Here is a 27998-nt window from a genome sequence, read left to right as displayed (position 1 = left end):
TGACTCTAGCGCATGCCCGGAATGTTCGTTGTTGGTTGTAAGAGAAAGAGTACTTTTTCCGTAACTGCTTCAAGACATATTATTTTTAATACATAAATTACATAAATTTGGAAAATTAAATGGTCGGTCCCTAAAGCCAAGAGGAAGCCAACTGATGTTTTAAAAAAAATAAAAGGTTTTACAACATTATTTATAATTGCTGCCAGTTTGAGAGAAAGGTTTTCATGTATAGATTTCTCCTCCATGTCGACCAATATACCATCAGCTCCAGCTGATGGCGTCTACCTTTCCCAGCTGCTTAACAGGTACTAATGTACATATTCAATAAACACATTTTTCGTACAGCTGAGCTTTTCAATCAAGGTTTCACCATCAATGGCCTGGTTAAGTCATTGTAGAAATGTCATGGCAGATAAAGACAGCCAGCATGGTGCCAGCTGCCATCCCAAACTATGATCCTCAATAGAGTTTTCCCACGTCCTTTACTCACCGGCACGTACTTTAATGCGATCGTGTGGGCAGGCTTAGTGATTTAGTTGACAGCGGGGCAATGTAACCCGAGGATCGACGTGGGTCATTGCTCATAATACTGATCATTGGATCGTCTGGTCCAGACTCGATTGTTTACATGCCGCCGCCATACGGCAGGGCAACACACGCTTAACTTTATGGAAATTGTGTGAGTGGCGGATGCTACCGGTAGAGCCGCACATGCTTACCCTTTTTGCAAACACCTTATTTTCAGTGATCCATTCACAAAAGTTTCATCACTATTTGACTTTTACGCCGCATGGAATCTCTTTCGGAAGATAATCGAGACTGCTTATTCGCTAAAGTTGACATTTTGAATACCCATTTAAAAGATTAAACCACGCGGTATCTAATGATAATAATCCTAAAACGTATTGATTATCCCTGTGCAACTTACTGTATGTACTCCGTCAACCAGCATGACCAATATGCCACACTATTTTATACTGCATAATGTCAAACTATTTTGGATCTGTTATCATTGAAGGATCTCGTAGGTTACTGTCCTATAGAGGTGGCGGTTAAACGGTTAATATTTAACTCCACCGGCATTACAACGATAGAGTGTGCATTTAGTCAGATCAATGGGATGTTAATTCCCTTTTAATACTATGTGCTGTCAACCAAGAAAAAAAACACCGACCCACTACCTGCACTTAAAGAGTCATTATTTACCAACTCAATGTACAAAACAAAACGGCACTCCTACTATCTATATTTAGCTATTGAATCATGAAGATCCATTAAGTAGAGGGGGATGTGGTAGATATCCATTGTATATACTTGCTTTTGAATGTTGCGTCAAATATTGGTGTAAATTTATAAAATAGATAATAGTGAAATCAATTGGTTATGAAAGATAAAAAATATGTTTTATAAAATATGGATGTCATATACAGTAAACTACGTCTATAACGAACACGCTTATAACGAACTTACCGATATAACGAACTTGTTTTTTTAGTCCCGGCCATTTGTTGCATATATGCTGTATATATGATAATAACGAACTTCGGTTATTACGAACTAAAATTAGTGGTCCCTTTGAGTTCGTTATAACCGTAGTTTACTGTAGATGTATAATGACAAAAATTACGTTGGCATTCTTTTTTTTACCAACGAACTGCTTTATATGCATCCTAACTGTTTTGGAGATCTGTTGCCCCTCCTCCAACAACTATTGGAACTTCACAATGGTAAACAAGTCTATGCCCTGTTTACAAAAAGACCATAATTTCGAATAGAGAGTATTTTGGCCTTGATATAGCCTTGTCTCCACCAAATCAGAAAAAAGACATGTTAAAGAATTTCAAATTTGCAAACAGATAAAAGTCGATTTTCCCAAATGCCATAATATTCAAAATTTAAAAGTTCAAGATTTTCAGGGTTTTTTTATGAGGCTCATTCAGAGCTTAGGAAAGTTTTCAAAAAGGTTTTAGGTAGACATTTCTAAATTTGTAACCTCAATGATATCCGATGCAATTCTCAATTTCGACTTTTTCCATATGTTCCCGTGTTTGTTCAGGAAAACACTTGCCTTAGCCTTGCCTTTGCATGTATTTACGATGGTCGTCACCAGGGGGCAGGATAAGCTCGCATAATATGAAATACCTGGCATCATCACTATTTGAAAGTTTTTCATAAACACATACCGTTGGTGTTGTCATTATACTCTGATTATAGCCGAGATTTCTTATGATTATTGGAGTGGCTTTACCACTTTTCGTTGTAATCATTAAGGATAATGAGAGAGTAAAGAAACATTTATCAGAATTAACTTGTAGATTAAATTTACTTGTAAAATCTTCATCCACCAATCGCAAAATTTAATATGCTTTTGTCATCTTCAACTGCCCTATACAGTTACCTGCATCTGCCATGCAATGAATGTAACATTATATATATTAATATAATTTTCCAAAAGCCTGTTGAATCAATTTGTATGTACCGAACTGTACTGTATTACAGTGTAACATGGGCCTATGGCCTTCATCAGTACTGAAGGATGAAAAATGAAACCGAAAGGATTTGTATGCAAGATAGTACAAAATAGGTGTATGTTTATTCAATCAACATGCAAATGGTGCACAGACGGTTAAAAGTGACTTGTTTGCCCTGATAAATGCCTCCATATTTGATCTGATGATATTTGCTACAACACAAGGCTGCTATTGTTCTCGAATATTGGCTTAACCACAAGTCACTATGAATAGAAAGGTTAGTGTGATCGCAATTTTGCATTGATTTGTTCAGTATTCCCTCTGTTGCACGTCGCGATTACGCACGTGAAAGAATAACATCACTACTTATATACATTGTGAGGTTTTGTCATGGAAACTTGACATCTTAATCATAAAGAGAAGAAATTGCCTATCAGCTACACGTGACTGGCTTATCGTTCAGAACTTCATGTGAAACACCACTACAAAAACCGTCAGACAGTCCACATCTCAATACATTACCAAATAGTCCCATTAGAACACTAAGATGAGACGTCGGATATAGAGGACCAATAACCGAGCCTCCAGTTAGGCCCGCTGTAGGTTTGTGATGTCTCTTGTTTGGCGACTCTTTCCGGAAATCATATTTCAGAATTGTAGGCTGAAAAACGGTCATGAATGAATCTATGCCATAAATGAAAACCCAACTGAGTTTAACCATAATCCTTACAACAACCAAGGAAGGAAAGCATTTATATTCGCAGGAAATATTTGAGACAAGTGGATGTAATACTATGTTGATTTTCAAAAGCTCAAACGATTTGCTTGAAGTTTTGCAATTTACAAAAAGAAATTAGTTTAATTCTGTCAAAATATTTGAATTTTCAACTTTGCACCATCCCACATAACAAGATTTATGAAGGATTTAATTCATTGATCCATGGGGGATGTGTTACTTAAAATTGTAACCATAGACATAGTTACATATCTATCTTAAGAATTTAAGGACAATTTGCCAAAAATGAAAGCAAATGTCATCTGAAGTTTACTGATAAACAGCATGTTAAAGGTTGGACTTCCTCATTGAAAGTATCTATTGGGGGTAGGACATTAAGGCAAGACGTAGGCATCCCCCGTGGGCCCAAATTGTTCTCCCGTTCTTGCTGACGTGCTTCTTTATGCGTATGAATTAGAATTTCTGCTGGGGATTGACAAAGTCAAAACAAGACAATTGGCCAAGAAGTTTAACTTAAGCTTCAGATCTATACTGATGATCTCATATCAGTCAATAACGGTCAAATAGCCAGTTCCCTTCCACTGATTTACGCACTTGAACTATAAATAAAGAAAAGCAGTGAGACCACCTCGTCTGTTCAATCGTTTTTATTTGAAACAATACTTATTTGAAACAGCGTTGATACTAAACAACGACAACACTTGATTTCCGAACACAGATACAGAAAGTCACTTTTAGGTATTCCAAGTAAGAATAATTTACCTATGCTAGACGTGAGAGGCGACCAAATTGATGGTCAGGCTCGGCGACCTGCTTGTCGTCGTACCCGACGGCATGGGTTGTTGTTCACAATATCAATCAACACAGCACCATTAGGTCAGCTAAGGAGAGATAGAGGGTGGAAGTATTGTGTGACAATTACGTCATATTTATGGTATAATAAATTTATTCTGATAAAAGATATGAAAAGCCTTTAATCTCACCCGTCATCCTCTAATTGCATCGGAGGTCATTTTGGAGCCGATGTCATCGTAGATGATGGTAGGTTGTTAGAATTCCTCATGTTTGACCTGTTTGGATGTGTGTTATGATTTCAGTTATAATATTGTTATTCAAAAGGGGTTTTACAGCAAACACGTACTGGCAAAAAGGAAAACGAATTTAGTAGTCATGAAAGGAATGAACTTGATAAATAGCTATTTTGTTTAAACGCTATACTGTGTCGTTTAAATTTTATGTATAAAATGATGTAAATATGGCAATGTCTCATAACCCATTGCCGGCAGGAGAACAACGTAAAAACTGGTACTGAATTTGGTGCCAAGATATAAACTGTCGTCCAAAAGAAACTTTCCCAACTGAAAATATAAATTTCAGACAAAGTATAATTTTTTTCCGATGAAGTCTATCTAAAACACAAAAAATGTTAATCGTCTGTTACATGTTTGCGAGATAACACGCGAAAAAGTGAAATACACGTGCACCATGGACAACTGCAAATGCGCGTGCGGGTAAGGGTATAAAACGATTGCAACGGCAAGTCAGACATCCACAATGATAAAAAAACACATAAAAGAAACACGTCACAGTCGAACAACGTGAACAAGCCTTGGGTATGGTGCAGATGGGAGCCACCCACGCCCATATTGCACGAACCTTCGTTGCTCCCGTGTTGCCGTTACCAACTTGATGCAACGTTACAGACAGACAGGGCGGACCGCTGACAGGCCAAGAACAGGCAGACCCAGGGTGACCACGCCCCATGAAGACCGATACTTGCGTACCTTGCACCTCCGAAATCGCTTCCTGACAGTGACGTCATCGGCGACAAATGCCTTAGGTCACAGGGTTAGTCGACAGACAGTGGCCAGGAGACTCAGGGCTCATGGAATCAGGTCTTTTAGACCATACAGAGGACAGCTATTGACAGTGCAACATCGTCGTCTGCGATTGAGATGGGCCCGGACTGTGCGACATTAGCAACGACGTGACTGGCAGAGGGTTGTCTTCACTGACGAAAGTCGATTCTGTATGTTTAGGGCTGATGGAAGACAACGTGTGTACCGCCGAAGGCGTGAACGAACGGCGGCGTGTTGCGTGCAGGAGGTCGTACCATATGGTGGGGGGAGTGTCATGGTGTGGGGAGGGATCTGTGGGCAGGAGAGGACACCGCTGGTCATCGTTGACGGAAACTTGACAGCTCAGCGGTACATGGATAACATTCTTCGTCCAGTTGTCCTACCATTTCCCCAACAGCAGCCACGTGGTGTCATTTATCAGCATGATAACGCTAGAGCCCATACGGCCAGAATTGTCACTAACTTCCTCGCAGCCAACAACGTCAACCACCTGCCGTGGCCTGCACGCTCACCCGACATGTCCCCCATAGAACACCTCTGGGACTTGATGGATCGTCGTGTTCGACAACGACCACACTCTCCAGCCAACCGGCAAGAACTGATCTTGGCCCTCCAAGAAGAATGGCGTCAAATCCCACGTGGCCTCATCAGACGACTGAATTTTTCTGTGCGTCGAAGAGCTTTTGCGTGTATTGGGGCATTTGGTAGTCACACGCGCTACTAATGACTTGTTATTGAACGTGAGCGATTGTCTATGTACTCTGCCTATTGTCCATTATTCTGAAAGCTCGAGTTTTGTACCACACCCAACTTTGGGGGGCTCTGACGTCATTCTCGGTCGCGGTATGATTGTCATTTTCAGTGTTGCTTATGTTGATATATTGATCGTCTCAATACACTTTACTTTAAGCATGTATGTTTTGTTGTTTTTGAGCAAGAGTGATTTCAAACTCTGGTAAAGTTTCTTTTGGACGTCAGTTTATATATATGTACAGATATGTATGATTATGTCGGATTAATGAGTATGCCGGATAAACGAAATTTAGTAGTATCAACGTTCGTGATCGAAAATTGGACAACTACACGATAGATAAGGATTCAAACACGTAATAAAAATATAAAATAAATATTCATATTGTTATGTTACATTGTTGGCGGAATATGTTTTCTAAAGTTTAACACATAACAACTGTTACGGACTGTATGACCGATTAAAAATACTTTAAAAGACATAGTCTGGAATGGAAGTCGTAACTTTGAAACTGGTAGCCAAAGCTTACGAAAGCAGCTTTCTAAGTGGCTAACGTCGACTTCCTGTTGGTCATTTCATTGGTAGGTCATAGTTCGCGAAAGGTTGTTCTGACATGACCTGTAATGGGATGTCCTCGTCGATAGCGAGAACTTGTATCTGGTTTTAATAAGATTGAGGTAATCTAAGCATGTGAATTATCCTGTTTTCTATATTTAAAGCATTAATTGTTTATCGTTAAGCAAGTTTATCTCTGCAGCCGTTGTAATATGCAGCTACCAGCCGATTCGTCTCGCATCAAAACACGGGGCTGTGTACATGTGGGCAGGTGACAACGGAGTACGCTGATCACTGTGTTGGATTAACGAGACTGATTAATGAGTGATTTCGGTAATTCGTTTCAAATTAGGTGTGTCGGAGTCGGAGTGCGAGACTGTCGGATTAACAGGTCTAAATAGCACTGATTGATTCGGGTCTCATCATTAGTATCGGATAAAGACGATTGTCGGATTAAGGAGACTTGACTGTATGTACCTTTGAAATGGCGAGTACACACCTCAGTGAATCTTCCAACCAGTATAACCTTTCAGACATTTTATGAATGTCAAAGTTGTGAGTTATAGTATTATGCCAGTTGTGCATAATTTCTGCTGTTTCAAGTACAAATATAAAATTTGCTCTGACATATCTTCAGCTCCAATCGCCCGACATGGTTAAAATACTTTGATATAATCATGTAATCCTTCGGTGCGTAATATCAACTTTACCTTTCGGATTAGTGGTTCTTTGGATCCATAACAATTAACTGTCTAATACAACTGGACCGCTTTTACAACACAAAAACAAACCAATCAAAGCCCTGACTTATTGACTATTCAACACTGAATTGTTTTTATTTCTGTAAATATCAGCTGCGATGTGTTCATTAGTTCCCTCTCCCAAGTAACTGCAAATAATGCTCAGTGCCCAGTAGACTATACCTTGTATTGATTACTGTCCGTTACTGGAGTAACCTAGCGACTACACTGCCCGTACTATGAAGACATGCACAGGCTACCAAAGTCACTGCTACGCTGACGGATGGGCCGTCGTTGAACACCGTGTATTGAAGAGTTACTGTGATTACTAGTATATTGTGTAATCAGGCTGATAGGGGGGAACTGTCTGATTGTCCTTGACGAACATTGGTACATTGTTCTTGGGATATATCTGAATATGTGAGGAGCACTTGGTGACTTGTTGAGGTCGCAAGATACTTTTAGGACAGTTGATGCATTTCGGCAATCTATCAAGGTGCTTTACGGTACATCGTTTCTTTGCATTAGACAAAAAGCATGGCCAAAAAGAAGTTCAAGATGCTGGCCAAGTCGATGGTGATGGGGGGAGGTGGAAGTGGGGGAAAGACACAACTATATGAATGCGTGTGTAACATACAAGATGGACCTTTCTGGATACTCAAGGTAAGGTTTCTCCCGATTGGTCAGGTTTGTGTATTTGATAGACTTGACAGATTTGACATGTATCTGAACACATGCATGTGCATTTGAAGACATGTTATATTTTCTTGGAATTCGTTAGATGTTAAATCTTTAGATTGATTGTGAAATATTCGAAATCACAGCATTTTAAATAGACGTAATCCTCCAAACTTCCTCTTGAAACAGTGGTGATTCATGTTACGTGATACACAACAGCTGCTATGGTGAATAGGTAAAGAAAAGTAATGGCATTGTTATTCCTCGTCCGTTGTGAGTAAATATATATTGTCAGTGCAAGAAAATAGCACTTTAGATTATCTGCCGAAACAGATTCCATTTGTCGTAAAGGTCAAAATTACATGTATGGACCACTGAAGACCAGTGATGAGACCATGCTAAGTTATGTGTTAAGCGTTCTAAGCAGCTGATGAGGTGCAATTCATTTTCATTTCTGAATCCAATGTAATTTTCATATTCTAAATCCAATGCAATTAACAAAGAACACAAAAATAGTTTTGTTGTAGCTATTGTTATGATACTACAAATTACCCTTATTAATTGCAGTAAATGTATTGTTACAGCCGAATGTTATTGCATGTCAACGAGGGTCAGGAGAAAATAAAGGACACACACAATGCATCGGTTGTCTCTTATATGAAACTAATATATGTACAGAGGTAGGTCCCGTGAGGTATGAATTTAGAGCATTTTCAGAAAGTGTATGTGGCCATTTACGTGCAAAGTAACATATTATTTGGTGTATTTACATGTCAGATGTCTGTATCGGTGTACAGGCTGAATGTTTCGTCTTCCCATATCATCCCTCTATAATTCAGAAAAGCTTCTTCACTCATGTCATCACTTATGTTCAGTGATCCTTTCAAATAATTTTGGTCACTTAGTTGCCAGGAAAACGCCAACCGAATATGTTTCGTCAAGTTCAAGTGGTATATATTACTCAAAAGAAGTCAAAGAACACCCGATTCTTTTGTCAGGGCACGACAGATTAACTATAGTCATTTAAAGAATCGAGTACTCTTCAACTTCTTTTGAGTAGTATATTTTAGATATCCCGTTGTCACCGGGACGAATTGCACTCGCTTTTAAAACTACGTATATATATTATTTTAAATGAAAAGCATAATGTACTGGGCATGCGTGGATATCACACACAAAAGGTTTGCATCAAACATACAATAAACTATTTTTCACAAATATGACTTAATATGACATATTTTGTTCTATGTACTGTTTAAAGTCAATTTTACAAGTCTTTTAATTGAAAAAATATTTTGAACATGTCATGCATGTACCTGCACATTAATTAACTGACCACTCCTTTGCTGGATTAATTACATCATGGATGTTTTTTCATGATGAGGCTATTGAGGGAATGAAGTAACGAAAGAGCAATATTTCCACTTTAACAATACATTTCTATCAAATCGAACAAAACATTTGACTGTGCAAGGCTATTTTCAAGCTGTATAGATTTAATAGGTTGCCGTTCATAATGATGAAAGTTCAGGTGTAACCACTGGTGTGCCGTGGACTCAGTTGTATATCAGTTACATGCTAGGAATTCATTAAGTACAAATATCCGTTTAATTGCTTAACAAGTGAATTGAATACACATTAAATAGCTCCAGCCGCAAAATAATCATTTATTAACTCTTCCCGGAAAAACATTATATTAAACTGCCGTCTCCAAGTCACTGTAAATAATGCTCAGTGTCCAATAACACTCTTAATAATAATCCTTGTATTATCCGCACGTACGTTAAATAACCATGTGCAATTAGGGCGTTACAGATTCGGTTAGTTTCACGTTTCTATCACAGCGTTCTGGCTCACGCGTCATTGACTGTCCTGATTGGTCGTATGATGACGTCCTACGCACAAACAATTACGGCTTTGAAATATTTATTCTGTTGAATCTTAGTGTGTGGTTAATCGTCCCGAGATCGAAGTGTTTGTCTTTTTTTCTTTAGGTTCTATCTTTAACTGTAATTTACATATTTGCTCTACTTTTGACGTGTCTCGTGATGAATACATAATTGACGGTATAAGATGAAAATAACTTTGAAAACTTGTTTGTGACATAAAAGGGCAAAAATAAAGGAAAACGTGACATCATAGCGGGGTAAATCTGTCCGGTTTGAATAGTTCATACAAATAGCATGAACAGTTTGAAACCCAAGAAAGCTAACACGTTTGTTCAAGTGGTATATATTACTCAAAAGAAGTCAAAGAACACCCGATTCTTTTGTCAGTGCACGACAGATTAACTATAGTCATATAAAAGAATCGAGTACTCTTCAACTTCTTTTGAGTAGTATATTTCAGATATTCCGTTGTCACCGAGACGAATTGCGCTCGCTTTTGAAACTACGTCCTGGTGGTTCTGAATCTATGTCACTTGTTATGCAGAAGAAGCTTGACTTTTTTCACCGAGGGAGTTTGGTTTAAGGCGCTTTAATCAGTATATATAATATATTAGTTTTTTAATGAAAAGCATAATGTACTGGGCGTGCGTGAATATCACACACAGAAGGTTTGCATCAAACATACAGTAAACTATTTTTCACAAATATGACGTGATTCTTTAGCCATGACAGATTAACTCCAGTCCCTTGTTCTTTAACTTCTTTTGAATAGTATATATAATTTGTTCTATGTACTGTTTAAAGTCAATTTTACAAGTCTTTTAATTAAAAGTATTTTGAACAAATGAACTAAACACTCATTTACGCATATTTTCAGCATTTGTTCCTTTCTTCTGGACATATTTTACCAACTCATTGAAAGCATAAACCCTTTTGTGCAACTCAAATAATGTCACGCATGTACTTGCAAATTAATTAACTGACCACTCCTTTGCTAGATTTATCACGTCATGGATGTTTTTTTCCCGATGACGCTATTGAGGGAATGAAGTAACGAAAGAGCAATATTTCCACTTTAACAATACATTTCTATCAAATCGAACAAAACATTTGACTGTGCAAGGCTATTTTCAAGCTGTATAGTTTTATTAGGTTGCCGTTCATAATGATGAAAGTTCAGGTGCAACCACTGTCTTGCCGTGGACTCAGTTGTATATCAGTTACATGCTAGGAATTCACTGATGTGCCATGTGCAAGTACAAATATCCGTTTAATTGTTTTACGATTGAATTGAATACCCATTAAATAGCAAAAAAAAAATCATTTATTAACTCTACCCGGAATAACATTACATTAAACTGCCGGGCAAAAGAAGGTATACACTTGAAAATTGGATCTTTGAAAATTACGAACGTTATCAAAACGTTACTTGCCTGTAAAAAACTGTCGCCGAAACCCCAAAAACTTGAGGTCCAAAAGCTCTGACTTCAAGAAGATGGACACCTGTTTAATAGCGCTAACAGTGACCATGGATAACCATTTAATAGCTTTACTTGCAAATATCCGTTTAACATTTCTAACAGCAAGTACCAGTTTAAAAACTCTACATGCCAAAAGAACTCGTTTATGAGACGTCATTTTAAGTGTCATGTACCCGGGTTAAGTGAGAAAGTCACACAGTAAATCTGGAGTTTCATAACTTATATAATGTAACTCGGTTTTTCTGCGGGCATGCTAGGCCGATAACAGAAGACAAGTTACTGTTAGCAATGTATACGTATACGTGTACACGTATGTATTATACTGCATTATAATCCTGGATATAACTTCTGTCCTATAAAAGTGGGGTCACTGTACGTTGTACCAGTAAATGAAGCGGCCGGACAATATCTGCAGAGTCGGCGGGCGACGTCAGCAGCAATCGAAATAATGATCTGGGCATTAAGCAGCTGAAAACAGCTGAACTGTAAACCATTATTCAATTTGTTCAACTATTCTGTACTCAATAGATCACGGAAGATCCCATGTGGTATTAATTCTCCTGTAAGTAAATATATATAGAAAGAACAAAATCGTTTATAAAATGCTGCAGATGTGTAGATATATTTCAGGGTCTCAAGATGAGACAAATCCATGGAAGAAAATGTGTACTCGGACTCGAGAATCAATGTTTAAGTTATAAATTACACATTTCAAATTACAAAGACAACACAAGGAAAACGATAAATCGTTATATCCTAAAAGCATGTAGTGATCAATTACTTTTGTAAAGTTTTAGAATGCATGTAAACAAAGGGATCAATGTGTCAAATTAATGAGGTAAGTGAGAATAAGCTGCGAACTTTCAAGTGTTTCTAGAGTTGAGAGAAAGAATGTGATACTTTCCAATCCCCGAATCTTCCCTTTCCCAAAGTCAGATTGTGACCTTGACCTGCTGACGACGTTGAACGACAGTGACAACTTGTCATGTATGGGGGATCAGGGTGGACGCCGCTGTGGAAGAGAACATGTCTTTATAAAAAAAACTAACCTCATCGTTTCAGATCAAACTTGGAGGTCGCTAGAATATTCGTTATGAATTTTGTTATTGTTCGAATGAAGCTGACGTCCACGCTAAATAATTGCCAGATGCGTCAGAGAACAATACGCCTAACAACGTCACACCAGACAGCGTCCACTTGCACAAAGTCATCTTAGCGTTACGTCTACGTTAACGCATGGACAGTTTTCGCAGTATCAAGAACTCGTGGTACAATATCAATTGTCAATGCAAGTGAATAACCAGTCTAGATTATCCGCCGAAACAGATTATAATTTGGCGTAAAGGACATAGGAAATCATAGGAATGGACCACTGAAAATCAGTGATGACACCACAGGTTATGTCGGTGGAATGAGTCAGTAATGTGCGGCGTCAGACCACAAACACTTACATTTTTATGCAATTTGTGTGAGTGGCTGGTGTTTCCGGTAGGGTAGGATATGCTTACCCCTATCGCGAACATCTGGTGTTGTCACTGACTTTCAGAGATCCATTTATATACTTTTTCCCGCTATTGCCATCTATGTGTTGCGGCCAAAACAAATCCGAGTCCTGTGATGAGATTCGAACCACGGACCTTCTGGTCAGAGGTCGGACGCCTTGTCCACATGATCAAAGACGTTAACCCCGTCAGCAAGCTGACAAGGTAAGGATGTCTCCACGCCCTGCTACATACTCCCCCGTCAACAGAATGCACGTCCCGGGCCGCATAGTAGGGTACTGAGGCTTATTTTGCTCATATTTAATATGAACGTGCTCAGCCCCACGTTGGGCGCCAATGTAACGGCCATAAAATTTTCGAGTCCCGTGATTGGATTCGAACCACGGACCCTCTGATCAGAGGTCGGACGCCTTGTCCACATGACCAAAGACGTTAACCCCGTCAGCAAGCTGACAAGGTAAGGATGTCATCTGTGGGATGACTCCACGCCCTGCTACATATGCACAATGGAATCTGTTTCGGTGGATAATCTCTGGCGTTGACGTGTTATAGTTTATGATGGTGATGTACAGGTGGTCTAAGACAAGAACCACAGAACTGCTTGTCGAAGTATTGTTCTTGGTACTTGATCTTATAGGTGCCGGTTACTGCCTAATATATATATGCTCATGACAGCTGTGGTGTAGGTAACGTCTGGTACTTACTCGAGAGCAACTTGACGATCTAGTCTTGTTCTTCCTACAAACCGAGATCTGTTTTACCTCGTGGCTCTCCTACCTTCTCATCTTTCTGATACACCTCCCTGGTTAGAATATCTGTCATGCCTTCTTTCAGAATGTTCAGTATTCGTTAGTGAGTAAGTGAGATCCCTTTTATAGTCATTATTGCAAAATGCCGGGCAAAAGGAAGTATACACCCATGTCTGATGGTGGCTGGAAATGAATCATACGAGAATTGGATGATGATGTATTTGATACGGGTATCATAGCTGTGTTTTTCGACCCCTCAAGTTTGCAGTGTTTCGGTGACTGTTTTCAGCCTAGTAACGTTGGTAAAATCCAGTTTTCAAGTGTATACATTCTTTTGTCTGTCAGTTTACATATAATGCAAGGGATCAATGTCTTACATAGGGGCACAGGTTGCATAAGGCATCGTCGAGATGATTGCTAACTTTCCTTGATCCTGTTTTCGAATGCCAGATTAGCCATTATAATAATATAGTATTACTTAGTTTCTAAACAACTAATCCTTACTCACGGCTTTCACAAAGTGGTAACGTTTTTTACCTTGTTCTTTCCCTGCTCTGTCTTTTCTTATAAAGGACACTCGTACAGGCAGCAGCAATGGACGATATCAGGCCACGTGATCTTACTGATTTCATGTCATCATAACCCGCCTGCATCGATCTTTGCTCCTTCTATCAGTAACCGTTTTTTTTCTGCCCAATACTCGCTCTTTACAATACACCTTGATAATCTGTAATAGAGCAGTGGGAGCAACATTCATTTTTACTTATCTTGTCTAATGAGTATAAATCAATAGAATCTTAGGCAACGTTATTATCAATCCACTCCAAAGTGTTGCCGTGACATTTGAATTAAAGGAATATATACTATCATATTTCGTGCATTATAGTTACTTTGCACTTAACCTTTCTACACGAACACTAGGTAATTGGGTTATTGACATGTTTGTATATTCCTGCAATATTCTCAGTAAACCAGAAGCTGTGTCAGTTTGTCTTATTGAGCTACAATAACGTAAATGTCGTAGATGTACTGTATCAACTCGACGTTTATAGATTTGCCGATAATTGCCTTGGGAACAGGACAATTCCAATCTTAAATGGTTAAATCATTCAGAGACGTAAGAATACTAAAAACACTGGGACGGCACTGTTTAATGAAGCCTGACCATCACCACTATGTATTAATAACTTGTTAAGCATCAGCAACTTTATGCTCTGCTGGAATCTCATTCGGCTGTTGCGATAACACTATGAATTCTTGGTTTTTTTTCTAATAGGAATAGTTATGTGTCTACCCATCATCTATTTGCAAGAACACTTTATAACAGGTTATAACGCAATGCATCTGTGTCGTATCCAATTCTACACAACTGATCTTATCAATAAATCGTTTTATCCGTGTTGTAAGTGAGCAAACCTTTCTTTCGAAAAATGAAGAATTATTTCTTATTAAATATTATTCTTTATCATACAATGGGTAGGTTTCTCGGCAGGATAAAGCCAACGAATAAAAACGATATCCGTTGGGGTCATATGCGGATAGAGATACAAATATCAAAGGTCAAGTAGGAACTACTTTCGCTGTTTATAAACAAACATGGCGTCGCCCTCGTCATCCGGCGATCGAGTCAGAATTAACCATCCCGAATCTGGATAAACTACAGGGATAATTGTTATCATTATCAAAAGAACAGTCTAATATACTGAAAATCAGTGTCTAACTGTGACGTAGCTAAGGCATTTTATAAGTTTTAGCAACTTTGGAGATATAAATTTCGAACAATTTTGCGAGGGCACTAGGCCTAGCTATAGCCAAGCGGGATCAGTAGCCAAACACACTCGCGTGATAACCTCTATATGTTATAAATTACTCTTTAAAATAATATTCAATATAAAAAAAATCATATAAAATTACTCTTTTAAAAATTTGTATCAGCAAATAGTATGGTCAAGCACCGCGTACGCGTGTTTCTGGCGCTATGTCCGTGTTTAACATTGGTTAAAAGAGTACAGAAACTACTTTATAATAATTTAACAAACTCAGCGTATTGCAAAACAACAAAACAAAGGTTTCTTTGTACGAGAACATGGAAGTATGTGGTGTCGGTTTATATCTGGCGTGTCCTGCAAATTGAAATGATTTTGGCGTACAGTGCGCCACCCACAGTCCTCTTTGAATCAACGAACATAGTTCATCAGCAGGTAATACTATTACACAACGTGTAACACAGATATATATTTACTGAGCAGTGGTTTCTCAAACCAGAAAATACAAATAACATCTCTTTTCATAATGGTACCCAAACTCTAATATATCTTGAAGATAAAAACATGTTATCGGTAAGATAGACACATTTTTTATGGATAACAACTTCTTTAATACTGTAAAAATCCATAAAAATTGTGTCTATCTTGTCATCCGTCAACTTCTAAGTAATGCCTATCAAACAATTTATGTTATCGGTAGCCATACATAACATGGTCCAATGGTACAAATGCCCTCCATAAGAGAACAAACATTCGTTTTGTTTATAAATGTGTTTGTTTGTTGTTTAACGTCACACACAGCAATGTTCCATCTATATGACGGCGGTCTGTTGATAATCGTGTCTGGATCAGACAATCCAGTGATTGACATCATGAGCATCGATCCACGCAATTGAGACACGATGATCTACATCAACCAAGACAGCGAATCTGACCACCTGAGCCCGTTATTCTCCTCTTATGACAAGCATAGGTTGATGAAGACCAATTCTTACCCGGATCCTCACCAAGTCAGACCTTCATAATTAAAGTAAGGGAGGTATGGCGTTTGGGACACACATGCGTTGTTTATTTGTTTGTTTGCTGTTTGACAGATTATTCGAGCTATATGAAGGCAGCCTGTTTATAATTAAATCTGCGCCGGACAAACCAGTGATTGATATTCTGAGCAAAATTCAACGGCGTCGGGGTATGAGTGAATCAACCAACCCACCGAGCCTGACCCCCCGATCCATTCTGTCGCCTCGTGAGACAATCATAGGTTCCAGTTCCATGAAGACCAATTGTAACCCGAAATCCCCATGGGTGCTTCGATGGCGCCGTAATTTACCAATAATGATGAACTTCCATAACGTCAACGTGCGGCGGATCAATAAATTATCATAAGTACTGACACTGCCTAGCAGAGTGTGTTTAATGAGCCGCCTGCATACATACCTGTCAAACGCAAATATGTTTAGTGAGACCCACAACTTTCATATTGTTTGCAGCTCCATAACTGATGAGTGGGGTGTATTTATTCAATTATACAGCACTATGAATCAATGATCATTCCAGGTCTGTAATGTTGGACACTGATACTATCAGAGAGGCGGACAACCCGTATGTCCGACTGAATACCTCCTTAGTGTTCTGTAGGGAGAAAGTGGTTGTGGCGGACATTCCAGTGTTACAATGTTGCAAGGACTGAAAGGGCGGAGGCCGTCATTACCCACGCAAGGGTGAATAGGAACGTTCGGGGTTCAGTGGGGTACAGTGAATAGAGACTTTGTGATTGGGAAAGACCAAGGAACGCTGGAGTAGGACAACACAGTCTCTCGTTTATCCTCGGGCCTCTCACCCCAAGACACAACTCGCGGAACAGTGATGACGGTGGTCGGTGACGTGTGTCTCCTAACCGAAAGTCCTTTCCGAATGCTGAAGGTAGGTTACAGTGGTGAATGTGAAAGAGATACGTATGTCAAACAGCGGTGTATGTCAAAGTGCATGGCGGTTACTCGTCGTTCCAAGTCGATGTATTTTCACAGCCAGTATGACGATGAGTGGTTATGTTCTACTGGACGACTTTCTGTTATTTATTTAGAATCTTTATGCGAACTTAGCAAATACTGCCGGATAAAATAAACAACGAACAAACGATTATTACTTCTCTCGCGTATAATAATTAAATATTGATATAACGGACTCAGTTATTATAACCAAGCATCACAGTTACTGTTTTACAGTTCCACTTGTCATTTTATAATCCTCATCAGCAGCAGCAGCACCCTCATCATCACCATCATAACTAATCATCATCATCATCATCATCATCTACATCATTAACATCTTCTTCATCATCGATATTGCTACATATTATCAAGTATGATACTACTTGTCTCTACGTATTCGCTATGGTGTAAACAATCAATGTTTCAATCCTTAATGCTCAAATGACAATTTCAACAACGCAATAATGCCTTGAAAGGCGAATTCCACTTTTTCAGTAATATGTAAGTTAATTGCACTATCGATACATATACACTGTTAAAAATGTTGAACTTCTTTGTTAATTAATTAATTAATTGATGCGAAAAAATATTAAATTGTACGAGCATGTGCTTATGATTCACTTAGGAGATATACCGACTGTGTTTTGAAATTTGCCTCTTATTTTAATTTGGAATCGCGCGCTTTAGTGGAAAAAACTCGGGACCATATAGTACAAGTTCAAATAGGGAGTTGCATCGGTCAACCTTTTTATCACAGATGCGTCAAATTTTAAAATGTCCTCCACGTGTTTACCATCTAAATCCTTTTGAAAGCTTTACTGAGGCCTTGAATGTCGTAACCTTGATCAAACGTTGTATGGTGCTCTTTGTAAGTAGCGTAAAATGAACACAGTATCAGGATAACATGCCTAGTTCAACAATAATTATATCAACGTCGCAAAACTTGTCTCGAAGTTTGGAAATATTTTTGTGGTTTTCGTTATTTAGTTCGGAAAACGTAGCTTACACACGCGTGTTTAAATCGATGTTGTTTCTTTCACCCCCACGGCAGAGTTGGAGTTTCAGTTTTTAGTTTTATTTCTCTTCAAAACCACCAACGGTGTTACAGGACTATATATATATATATTATTCATTGCAGATAAAGATGGTAACATGCCCTAAAAGTGTAATGTAATAATGTGTTCAAATGTACAATGAATCTGGACAGATGTTATATTGGATATATATTTAGGTGATAACGTTTTACGCAGTTTTCTTACCTCTTTTAATAAAACTGTCTCTTATCCTTACTAGGCTATTACAATATGGCGTAAACATTATCGTTAATTGTATTTTCAGTGCGTGAAAAGTTCGTGAAAAGTCAATGAAAACATAACTTTACTACCGATTGGTACCCTAGTGGTTAAAGGGTTCTCTCGTCATGCCGAGGGCCCGGGTTCGATTCCCTACATAGGTACAATGTGTGAGGCCTATTTCTGGTGTCCCCCGCTCTGATATTGCTGGAATATTGCTAACGGCGGCGTGAAATTATATTAACTCACTTACAACCGAGAATTATCAAGGAAGAAGTAGGAATAAGACGACGGATACTTTATAGTAAACATATAAGAACCAGATTCAATTTGGCAGGGCTGTGATACACGTGTCTCTAACACTGTGTTTGAGTCCTTGTTCGTGTGACACGTGTACGTTCTAATGATATGTTACATATGTGTTCCTGTAGTTCTTCGTCATTATTTTGTGTGTGTGAAGTCTTCCAACAACCTTTAGAACTGTAATTAACAATACTTTTTATCCGGATGTGCATTTGTGATATCGGAACCGAACCTGATGTTAAATTAACATCAAACATAACACCTACATTATATGTTTACATGATGTCGCTACTCCTTGGGTCAGAGCGCGTAACAAAATCGTCGTGAGACCTTCAATAATCCTTCTATTAAAAGCAGGCAATGAAACGAAAATATGACATAATCCACGTAGATTTCAATAATGACAAGTCATCGTCAACATTATGGCATCACGTATTGCCAGTCACGCCCCCGCGTGGTGACTTGTACAATCGACAGGCTTCGGGAAATGTTTCACACCGTAGTTGCAATACCCTTCATCACAGCTACACTAGGGTGTTAGCCACGCAATCTGTGTGTGCACAGCGCAACACTCTCCTCTGTCAGGTGACACTGAAAGTGGGCTTTAAATAATGATACAAGGCTAGTTAATTGTTTACGACCAGAAGACCAACTTAGGTCTCTTGATAGCTGCCATTTTTCTTTCATGTGAGCATCTACATAAAGCCTTCGAGGATCACAATATGCATTACGTTTGATAGTGATATGTTTGATGTGCTTGTTTGTCTGAGGGGTATGCATGATCATGCATAGGAGAGGTAAGATGAAATGTCGACAGCATGTTTCCACGACTTTGAATAAGTAAATATACTCTTGAAAAACGTAGGGTATCATGAAATGTAAATGTTAATAACAAGTATTAGAACAAACATCAGTGTTGACGACAAACATTCTATGCAAGAACGTTTATATCTGTAAAACTTTACACAAGGGCTGGGGCGGGGTGACTGTACCCTAGTGGTTAAGCGTTCTCTCGTCCTGCCGATGACTCTGGTTCGATTCCCTACATAGGTACAATGGGTGAGGCCTATTTCTGATATTGTTGGAATATTACTAAAAAAAGACTAAAGAGACTATACTCACTCACTTACTACCAGGAGTTGTCAAGGAGGAAATGAATACAAGGAATAAGACAACGGATTTGTTATTGTAAACATATAAGAACCAGATTCAAATTGGCAGGTACACCTGTCTCTAACACTGTGTCTGTGACTGTGTTCTTGATACACGTGTTCGTTCTAATGACATATTACATATGTGTTCCTGCAGTTCTTCATCAGTATGTTTGTGTTTGTAAATGCTTCAAGCAACCTTGAGAACTTAACTAACAATACCTTTTCTCCGGATGTGTATTTGTGATATCGTAACTGAACTGATTAAATTAAAATCAAATTCATCTGCAAAATTAGTAATCTATATTCGGTATCTCACGCTTAAGAATGGTGCGACACGAAAGATGTTGCAATTTGGATAAACAGTAAGAAAATTAAATATTTTATATACACGTTGGTGTGTGTTTGAATTGTTCAGAAGAGATATTATTACAGGAAGACAGGCAGATATAGAAACAGTCAGACAGAAACGGACAGACAGACACCAACATGCACACCAACAGACACTGACCAATATATAAACGGAGACAGACAGACAGACACGGTAATAGTGATAAACATACACAGACACTGACAGACATTTCTATTCAATATTAATGAATTAAAGACACAGGCATAGACACAAATACACAGTCATAGACACAGACTGACAGACAGACGGTAACACTGATAGACAGATATATAGTCAGATGGATATATTTAGTTTTGAGTTATTGATGACACCAGCCTCAAAATACGTACTCGAGGTCAAAGAGGGACAGGTCAGCCGAAATTGCTAAGGCAGAAGGCGACCTCCTAAACATCTACACTTAAGAGCAACAACAACATACGTGCTCATAGACACAGACAGACAGACAGACAGACAGACAGTATTAAGGTTTTAAAGACAACAGCCCAGACTACAGAGTCAGATACACAGACAGACAGTTACATTCAGAAACAAGATATTAAGGACACCAGCCCTAACCTGCATAGTCATTGCAATAAAAGCGACAACACCCTTCCCATATTCAATAGAAAGTGATGCAATATAGAATTGGCATCAACATCACACCTACATTAAGTGTTTACATGATGTCGTTACTCCTTGGGTCAGAGCGCGTAACAAAATAGTCGTGAGACCTTCAATAATCCTTCTATTAAAAGCAGGCAATGAATCGATAATATATAATCCACGTAGATTATAATAATGACAAGTCATCGTCCACATTATGGCATCACGTATCGCCAGTCATGCCCCCGCGTGGTGACTTGTACAATCGACAGGCTTCGGGAAATGTTTCACACCGTAGTTGCAATACCCTTCATCACAGCTACACTAGGGTGTTAGTCACGCAATCTGTGTGTGCACAGCACAACACTCTCCTCTGTCAGGTGTCACTGATAGTGGGCTTTAAATAACGATACTACGCTTGATAATTGTTTACGACCAGAACGGTTAGGTCTGTAAAACTTAACACCAATATACATCCGATAGTGTGTACGTGCCTCACGCAGTAGAACCACAAACGTGGGTATGGTATCATTCCGTATTTTGACACTTTCAAGGACGGTCGATTATTCTGTATGGACCATTATTTCTATCACTCTTATTGATTCTGCTTATCATAGTGTTGTGATGTACTTGATTTTATTCATTGTTTGTATTTGAACCGTCGATGCGGCGTCAGCAACGCGCTGTGCACCTACGGGCTATGGACATGTTTGAAACTGGCAGAATTCAGAGTGCATTGTGATTAGCATGGCTATGGAACCAAAAACAAAACAAATTGTTGACGCTCAACCCCGTTCAGGGCTACCCAGGTCAACGACAAGAGTACAGGATGGGTTGATCCGAAACCAGGCTCTACGAAATCGAGCTCAAACGGCAAATCAAATTGCAACAAACTTTCCTCAGGCTACTGGAGTAGGAGTTACGGGGTCAGACGATTAGAAATGCATGTAATCTCCTCAACTCCATGCTCGACGGCCACGCTATGTTCTGCCCCTTACAAATCGTCATATTGCCAACAGAGGTCAATGGTGGACACAACGTCGAAACTGTGATAATCGTCGCTGGTCACGTGTCATGTCCAGAATCACTTTGCACCTCCTTGATAGGCGTCGTCTTGTCCGGCGACGTCGAAGTGAACGTCAAGCAAATGTCAGATGACTTCATGATAGATTTGGCGGTGGATCGTTTATGGTATTGGGTGGTATCACTATGTCTGAAAGAACCCACTTCATACTGTGCAAGGAAGGATCACTGGGTAGTACTATCTTGACAAAATAATGACACCCTTTGTTGTCCCGTTTGCACGGCGTGTGGGGCGACGTTTCGTCTTTCAGGACGACAATGCCCGTGCTCGCCGTGCACGAGTCGTCAATGCTCACCTCCAGCCGCACAGCAGCCATGGGATGCCATGGTCAGCAATGAACCCACACCTTCCCCCACTGGACACGTCTAGGATATGATAGGGCGTCTTGTGGGTCAACATCGCTGGCCGTCGACCACGTTGGCGAATTTGCCCAAGCGCTGAAAGAAGATTCGGACAGACTACCTCAAATCGCCATTGGGAGACTCATACACAGTATGCTTCGTCGAGTGAATGAATGTTTGAAAAATTGTGGCGGTATTATGCACAACTGATCTAAAAACGACAACTCTGACAACTCCTATCTTACCCCTATCGTCCTTCGCGGTCGCTGACGGTCATATCATGTACTGTCATACTTCACTACCGGTTGTAGCGTGTTCCCAACGCGTTCATTATTGTCATACAACTATTGCTCGACACTAACTCTTATAATTTTGGAAATTTCAAGTTATTGTCGAGTATCGCCTACATTTCGAAGAGTATACAAGCGACAAACAATTTTCATATTCTTACGAATTCTCCGCTAACAAAAGCAGGGTCTATCGTAAGATTCCAACTATATCATAGGCATGTGTTTATGAATCACTATCAAATACTAGTAATGATGATACCATGTGTTCCCGAGAAGGTTAGTATAGCCTGCCCAACAGCTGCACCCGTCACAAACACATACAAAGTCAATTGTTCATCCAAAAAAACACTGGAACATATTGTACAAGTCAAAATAGAGATGTGTCAGATTTGGAATATTCTCTACATGTCTGCTACAAAAGGGTTGAAAACTATACTAAAGCCTTGAATGCTGTTACCGTGATCAAACAACTTTTTAACAAAGTGGTAAAAAGTGCATGCTCGATTGTACCTCAAACGTTGTGAACTGTGGTCACTAAAAGTTGGATAGCTGAACTAATGTCCGTCATGATGGGAAAAGCATATGCCGTCTTTGTTTGAAAGAAGAAGAACGACACAGACGTGACAGAGAAACGATGACAAGTCTATATGTCCGTATAATTGACTGTTTACAATATGTCTCCGTTGTTTGTATAATAGGATTTTCACCTTAATTAATTAAGTGGGATCAAATGGGTTCGCCATTTTCGTACCCAAGTTCAATAACATAACATTTGCTTTTTACATATTGATCCAGATATTTCTCCAATGTTCTACTACATGCATACTAATACTTTATATTCCTATGGAAATAGATTCAGAGCAAAGTGCTCCTCTGTCACCGGATATGTTCGATCGCGTACATGCTCCTCGTAATGTCAGTGATTTTCTGATAATCGTATTTTTGTGAACTGTTGATAACTTTGTGAGCGTCCCCGGTAGCCTGACACTCTAAACCGTGTCATCTCTTCCAGTCTGCGTTGAAAATCTCAAGCAATATGGGTAACTAAACCCATGGTGATTTATGACGGAACGATATTATTCTGAACTCCCCGGAGTCTTTATCAGGGCTCACTGATTTGTGTGTCAGGTAGACGATTGCTAAACAAATACTTCCGATTGATCGCCGCGGCTTAATAGGCTGAGTGCTGAGCAGGAACAGCACATGAATAGTTGTAGAACATTCTCCACGCTGCTCTAACTACTGTGACAATTACAAGGAGTACACACCGTTTGTGCAGTTGTCCTCCGGGAAGTGTCGTCACTGAGCCACACAACGGGAGCGAATGTTCTAGTCGGGGGCATATACCGCCGTAGTTAACACTCTGCGGTGTCAGTACAGCTTAATCACTGTTAGTGTATCAATCATTCAACGAGCTGTGCGGAAGCAACATGCTCAAATCACTTCGCCGAAAGTCGCTCGGAAGCAGCATAAACAAGTCACAATCTAGTCAACGTAACAGCATTTCGTATTTTAGCGTCCCCACGAAAGACAGAGGTAAAGATAGAACGTGGGTCGGGAAGATACCCTTGTCCCGTATCCGAAACACTCCCCAGAACACTACCATCGAGAAAGACTTCTGCCTTGTTGATGAGAGCCCGTTCCGGATGATTAAGGTAGAGTAAACTATAAGTATTGATGCAATGTTAAGCCTACTGTCGGGAAATGTGTTGACGTAGGAGCCATTTTTCGTTGACATTGACTGGTGTGTGTAAACATAGCCGAAGTATGCCCAAGTCGAGCTGATACGACCTGGAAATACATTTCATTTGTCAATGAAGGCTGCAGGCTGTTTGTTCAAGCATGACTAAAGGGTCATGTCTAAAGTTACCTATTTCACGCTGCATACCCTTACTGAATAAACTGGCGACACATCTTTCTGTTTATAATGTTGTGGCATACAAACATGACAGATAGCGTCTACCGGTTGTGTAATCACTCCCACTATCCTACACACGCATCCCTCTCTCTCTCTCTCTCTCTCTCTCTCTCTCTCTCTCTCTCTCTCTCTCTCTCTCTCTCTCTCTCTCTCTCTCTCTCTCTCCACCGCCCCCTTTTCCATCACCCCTATGTATAGTAAAGGAATTGAACATTCCTCTGTATCTTCATTACACAATATCCCCTCTAACCCCCCACCTCCCCATTTTTCACCCAACCCCCCTTCCTTTTGTGAAGTCAGTAACATTCAACCGTCGTTCGGGAAAGGAGCATTCCTCTATCTCTTCATTCGGGTACTGACTAAATAACAAACCACACCATGAAATACACTGCTATCTACATGCAGGGTGTCTTGTAACGGTGTATGTTAGCCATTCATGTGTGAAGCATGAGTCGCTATCCAAAACATCTGTATTGACCTCGAGCAATTGAATACCTATATGTTTCACGCTTGATCGGACTTACATACAGGTGAACCTTTATAAGAAGGTATCACTGCCTTTCCTCATGGCACATCTAGAACAGTCATGCCTTCTTGAAAGGAACTAAAGTACTGTTGGTTATTGTTAAGAAGGAGGTATATCGCGATGGGTGAACGCACTCACCTCTTCCCTGGTCGCTCTGACCCCCAATTAAGAAGACGCCCTTCAACTCACAGCCTTCGTTTCGAAACATACCCACACTCTAGCCAACCAGTGTCCAACTGTCGTTTAGGTAACCCAATTCAGACTAGTACACATGTATCCATATCTCCGCCGTCAGTCACGAGGATCGGTTAGCTAAGCCCCACACCTCGGTCAGCCTCACCGCCCCTGCCCCGAAGACGGTCCAGTGTGACAGTTCCCCTGCTTCATCATCTCTTGCATCCCCACCCCGACATTTATTTAAGCCTCGTTCACACACTCCAAGCTTTAATCTCATTAAATCCCATAACATGAACGTGAAATTGTATCTACAGTTGACAATGCCCTGGTATTTACTTCCACCGACGCCCCACCTAACTTCGTGTTCCCCGCGAAGCCTCTAGCTGCATGATGACAAGCACAATTTCATGACACGGGAGCTATATAATTCCGGGAATCTATAAATAGAATTTCACAACACCCGTGTGATAACGAAATCGCCACCCCTCTGGCGTTAACAGACTCATTTCAAATCCCCATACACAACGCTATTATTAAATGAAACAAGCCCATATATGTAACATTACAAGTATGTTAAACCTCATTCACACCACCCGGCTAAACAGCTATGAAGAGACGGCCAGCCCAGAGACGTAAGGTGTTCGATAAACAGGGTTCAGTGTTTATGGATGAATGGGCTCAAAAGGTAGTGTCTTTATTTCATATTTTCTATTCCTGATATTTTTTAATCAGGTTAAGAGTTCAGAAAAAGAATCATTGTCAAAAAATCGCAAAGTCAACATAAGGTAGACACAATTTTATGGATAACACACAATTTTATGGATAACAACTTCTTTAATACTTTAAAAAGATACGTTTCGGTATAGACAGTCTTGCTTGACAACGGTATAAGGATCTATACCGAAACGTCGCCTTTACAGTATTAAAGAAGTTGTTATCCATAAATTGTGTCTACTTTGTCATCCGTCAACTTCTAAGTAATGCCTATCAAACAATCTAGAGTCAAAATAGTTTATTTGTGTGGAAGCCTTTTGGCCATATACAGGATATGCAATGTCAAAAATGCGATGTGAAACAATTTACATAGATTGTACGCCGTCAAGTCTCCTTGTGTATGCATGATATACATAATATTACAGACGTTTCCATGAAGCATCATGGGCTGTACACGACAAACTTTTGCATTTAAAATAGTTGAAAATTGCAATTATGGTTAATAAGCTTTACGTAATTCAATATAATGTTTACGGATCAATACGAAATGATATAATTCATCTCCAGCAGATATATTGCAAACAGGACGCATCCGTGAACATGATCCAATACAATGCTATCTACACTCGTTCTGTCGTAGAGGTAAAAACAAAACATCTTTAATTAATAAAAAAAACTGGGTACATGTTTGCCATTTTAAATACTCTCATATTTTTCATATTCAAACACTGTTGCCTTTGCATGTGTTTGTGACGGGTGCCACCGGTGGGGCAGGATACGCTCACCCTTTCGCGAACACCTGGTGTCATCATTATTTGATAGTGATTCATAAACACATCCTCATGATATAGTCGGAATCATACATTCGACGTTGCTTTGGGAGAGGTTTCTTGCGAAAATGGAAAGAGTTTTGTCGATTTCATTTTGATTATATCTTTATTCATTGTCGGAAGCATGTGCTGTGAACAACCAAGGCTGTAGTCAACTGTTTTTGACAGGGGGGCAAATATTTGTACAAATATCACTTGTCCCCAACTTGTATTTTCATGATTCAAATAAAACTGTTTTCTATAACACCCCCCCCCCCCCCTCCTCCCAGCACACACACACACACACACACACACACACACACACACACACACACACACACACACACACACACACGGCTGGTTATGGCACTGACAATTCACTGATTCCCTTTCTGTATCTATGTCAACTGCCCTCCTAAATGATGAAATAGCTGTGAAATCGTTAGTGGTGACGTTACATCCAAAGAGACTGTAAACGGTCGTTCACTTACCCCTCGGGGTTCATAAATATCACAAATGAGGTATAAAAACTACGAGGGCAGTCATTTGTACATCCCAGTCTTTTCATATATTTCACTAAAAGAAAAATTAATTGTGTCGCAAACACAACTTCGGCCCGTTACAGAATTAGGGTACAAGAGAATACTGGTATGTATGTTATTCAAGTTACGGCTGCTGTCACAACGGAATGTTATGTTTAAATATACAGTTTAAATCAAGTGGTGTATTTATTTTACCCCACTTACCATAGTTGTGTATACTATTTTGTGACCACTTATAAAATACTGTTACGCAATTGTGTCATTATTCTATTTCGATTTCCGACCAATGTTTCTAAATAAAACAGAGTAATGAAAAATAAAACGACTGATATGATGCATAGAATGAATAATGTGTGGCAACTGCACGCCATTAGTGGGATGGGTTTCCATGTATGGCGCTTAAATTATACTGGTTAAGTAAATCTGACATCAGACAGTGGGGCCATTATGTCCGCCATGGATTAAGTGCAGTAATATAGTTGTATAAATACCGGGACATCACATTTGAATACTGATTACAATAATGGGCACTTTAACATACCTGTCAATGTACTTAGGGCTGATGAATTTAATCTGATATAGACATTTAGCACCGAGGTTTAACAGAGTGACACATGTAATTCAATGTAACAAATGTTTCAAATATATGTATTGAGTTGGTATTTTAGATTTATTATTCTTCAGTTAAA

General features: G+C 39.4%; 1 protein-coding gene across 4 annotated transcripts in view; it reads left to right on the top strand.

Annotated features, from left to right (window-relative positions):
* Positions 1–7584: 7584 nt before the first annotated feature.
* The window catches only part of LOC139478774 (transient receptor potential cation channel subfamily A member 1-like), a 65502-nt gene continuing 45088 nt past the window's right edge, over positions 7585–27998 (top strand). Inside the window, exon 1 of one of the 4 annotated variants that reach the window (XM_071261391.1) lies at positions 7585–7775. In XM_071261391.1, the coding sequence (XP_071117492.1) occupies positions 7650–7775 (126 nt within the window). In that variant the 5' untranslated portion in view covers positions 7585–7649. Of the gene's footprint in view, positions 7776–16868; positions 17101–23892; positions 24279–25889; positions 25930–27998 lie in introns of those variants that run through there. The other 3 variants (XM_071261393.1, XM_071261390.1, XM_071261394.1) reach the window with 3 other exon arrangements.

Source organism: Haliotis cracherodii, unplaced genomic scaffold (assembly GCF_022045235.1).
Source record: "Haliotis cracherodii isolate W230 unplaced genomic scaffold, xgHalCrac1.p SCAF_4, whole genome shotgun sequence".
Classification (NCBI taxonomy): Eukaryota; Metazoa; Mollusca; class Gastropoda; order Lepetellida; family Haliotidae; genus Haliotis; species Haliotis cracherodii.
Note: the sequence above shows the minus strand (reverse complement) of the source record. Positions and strands in the feature narration are given on the sequence as shown.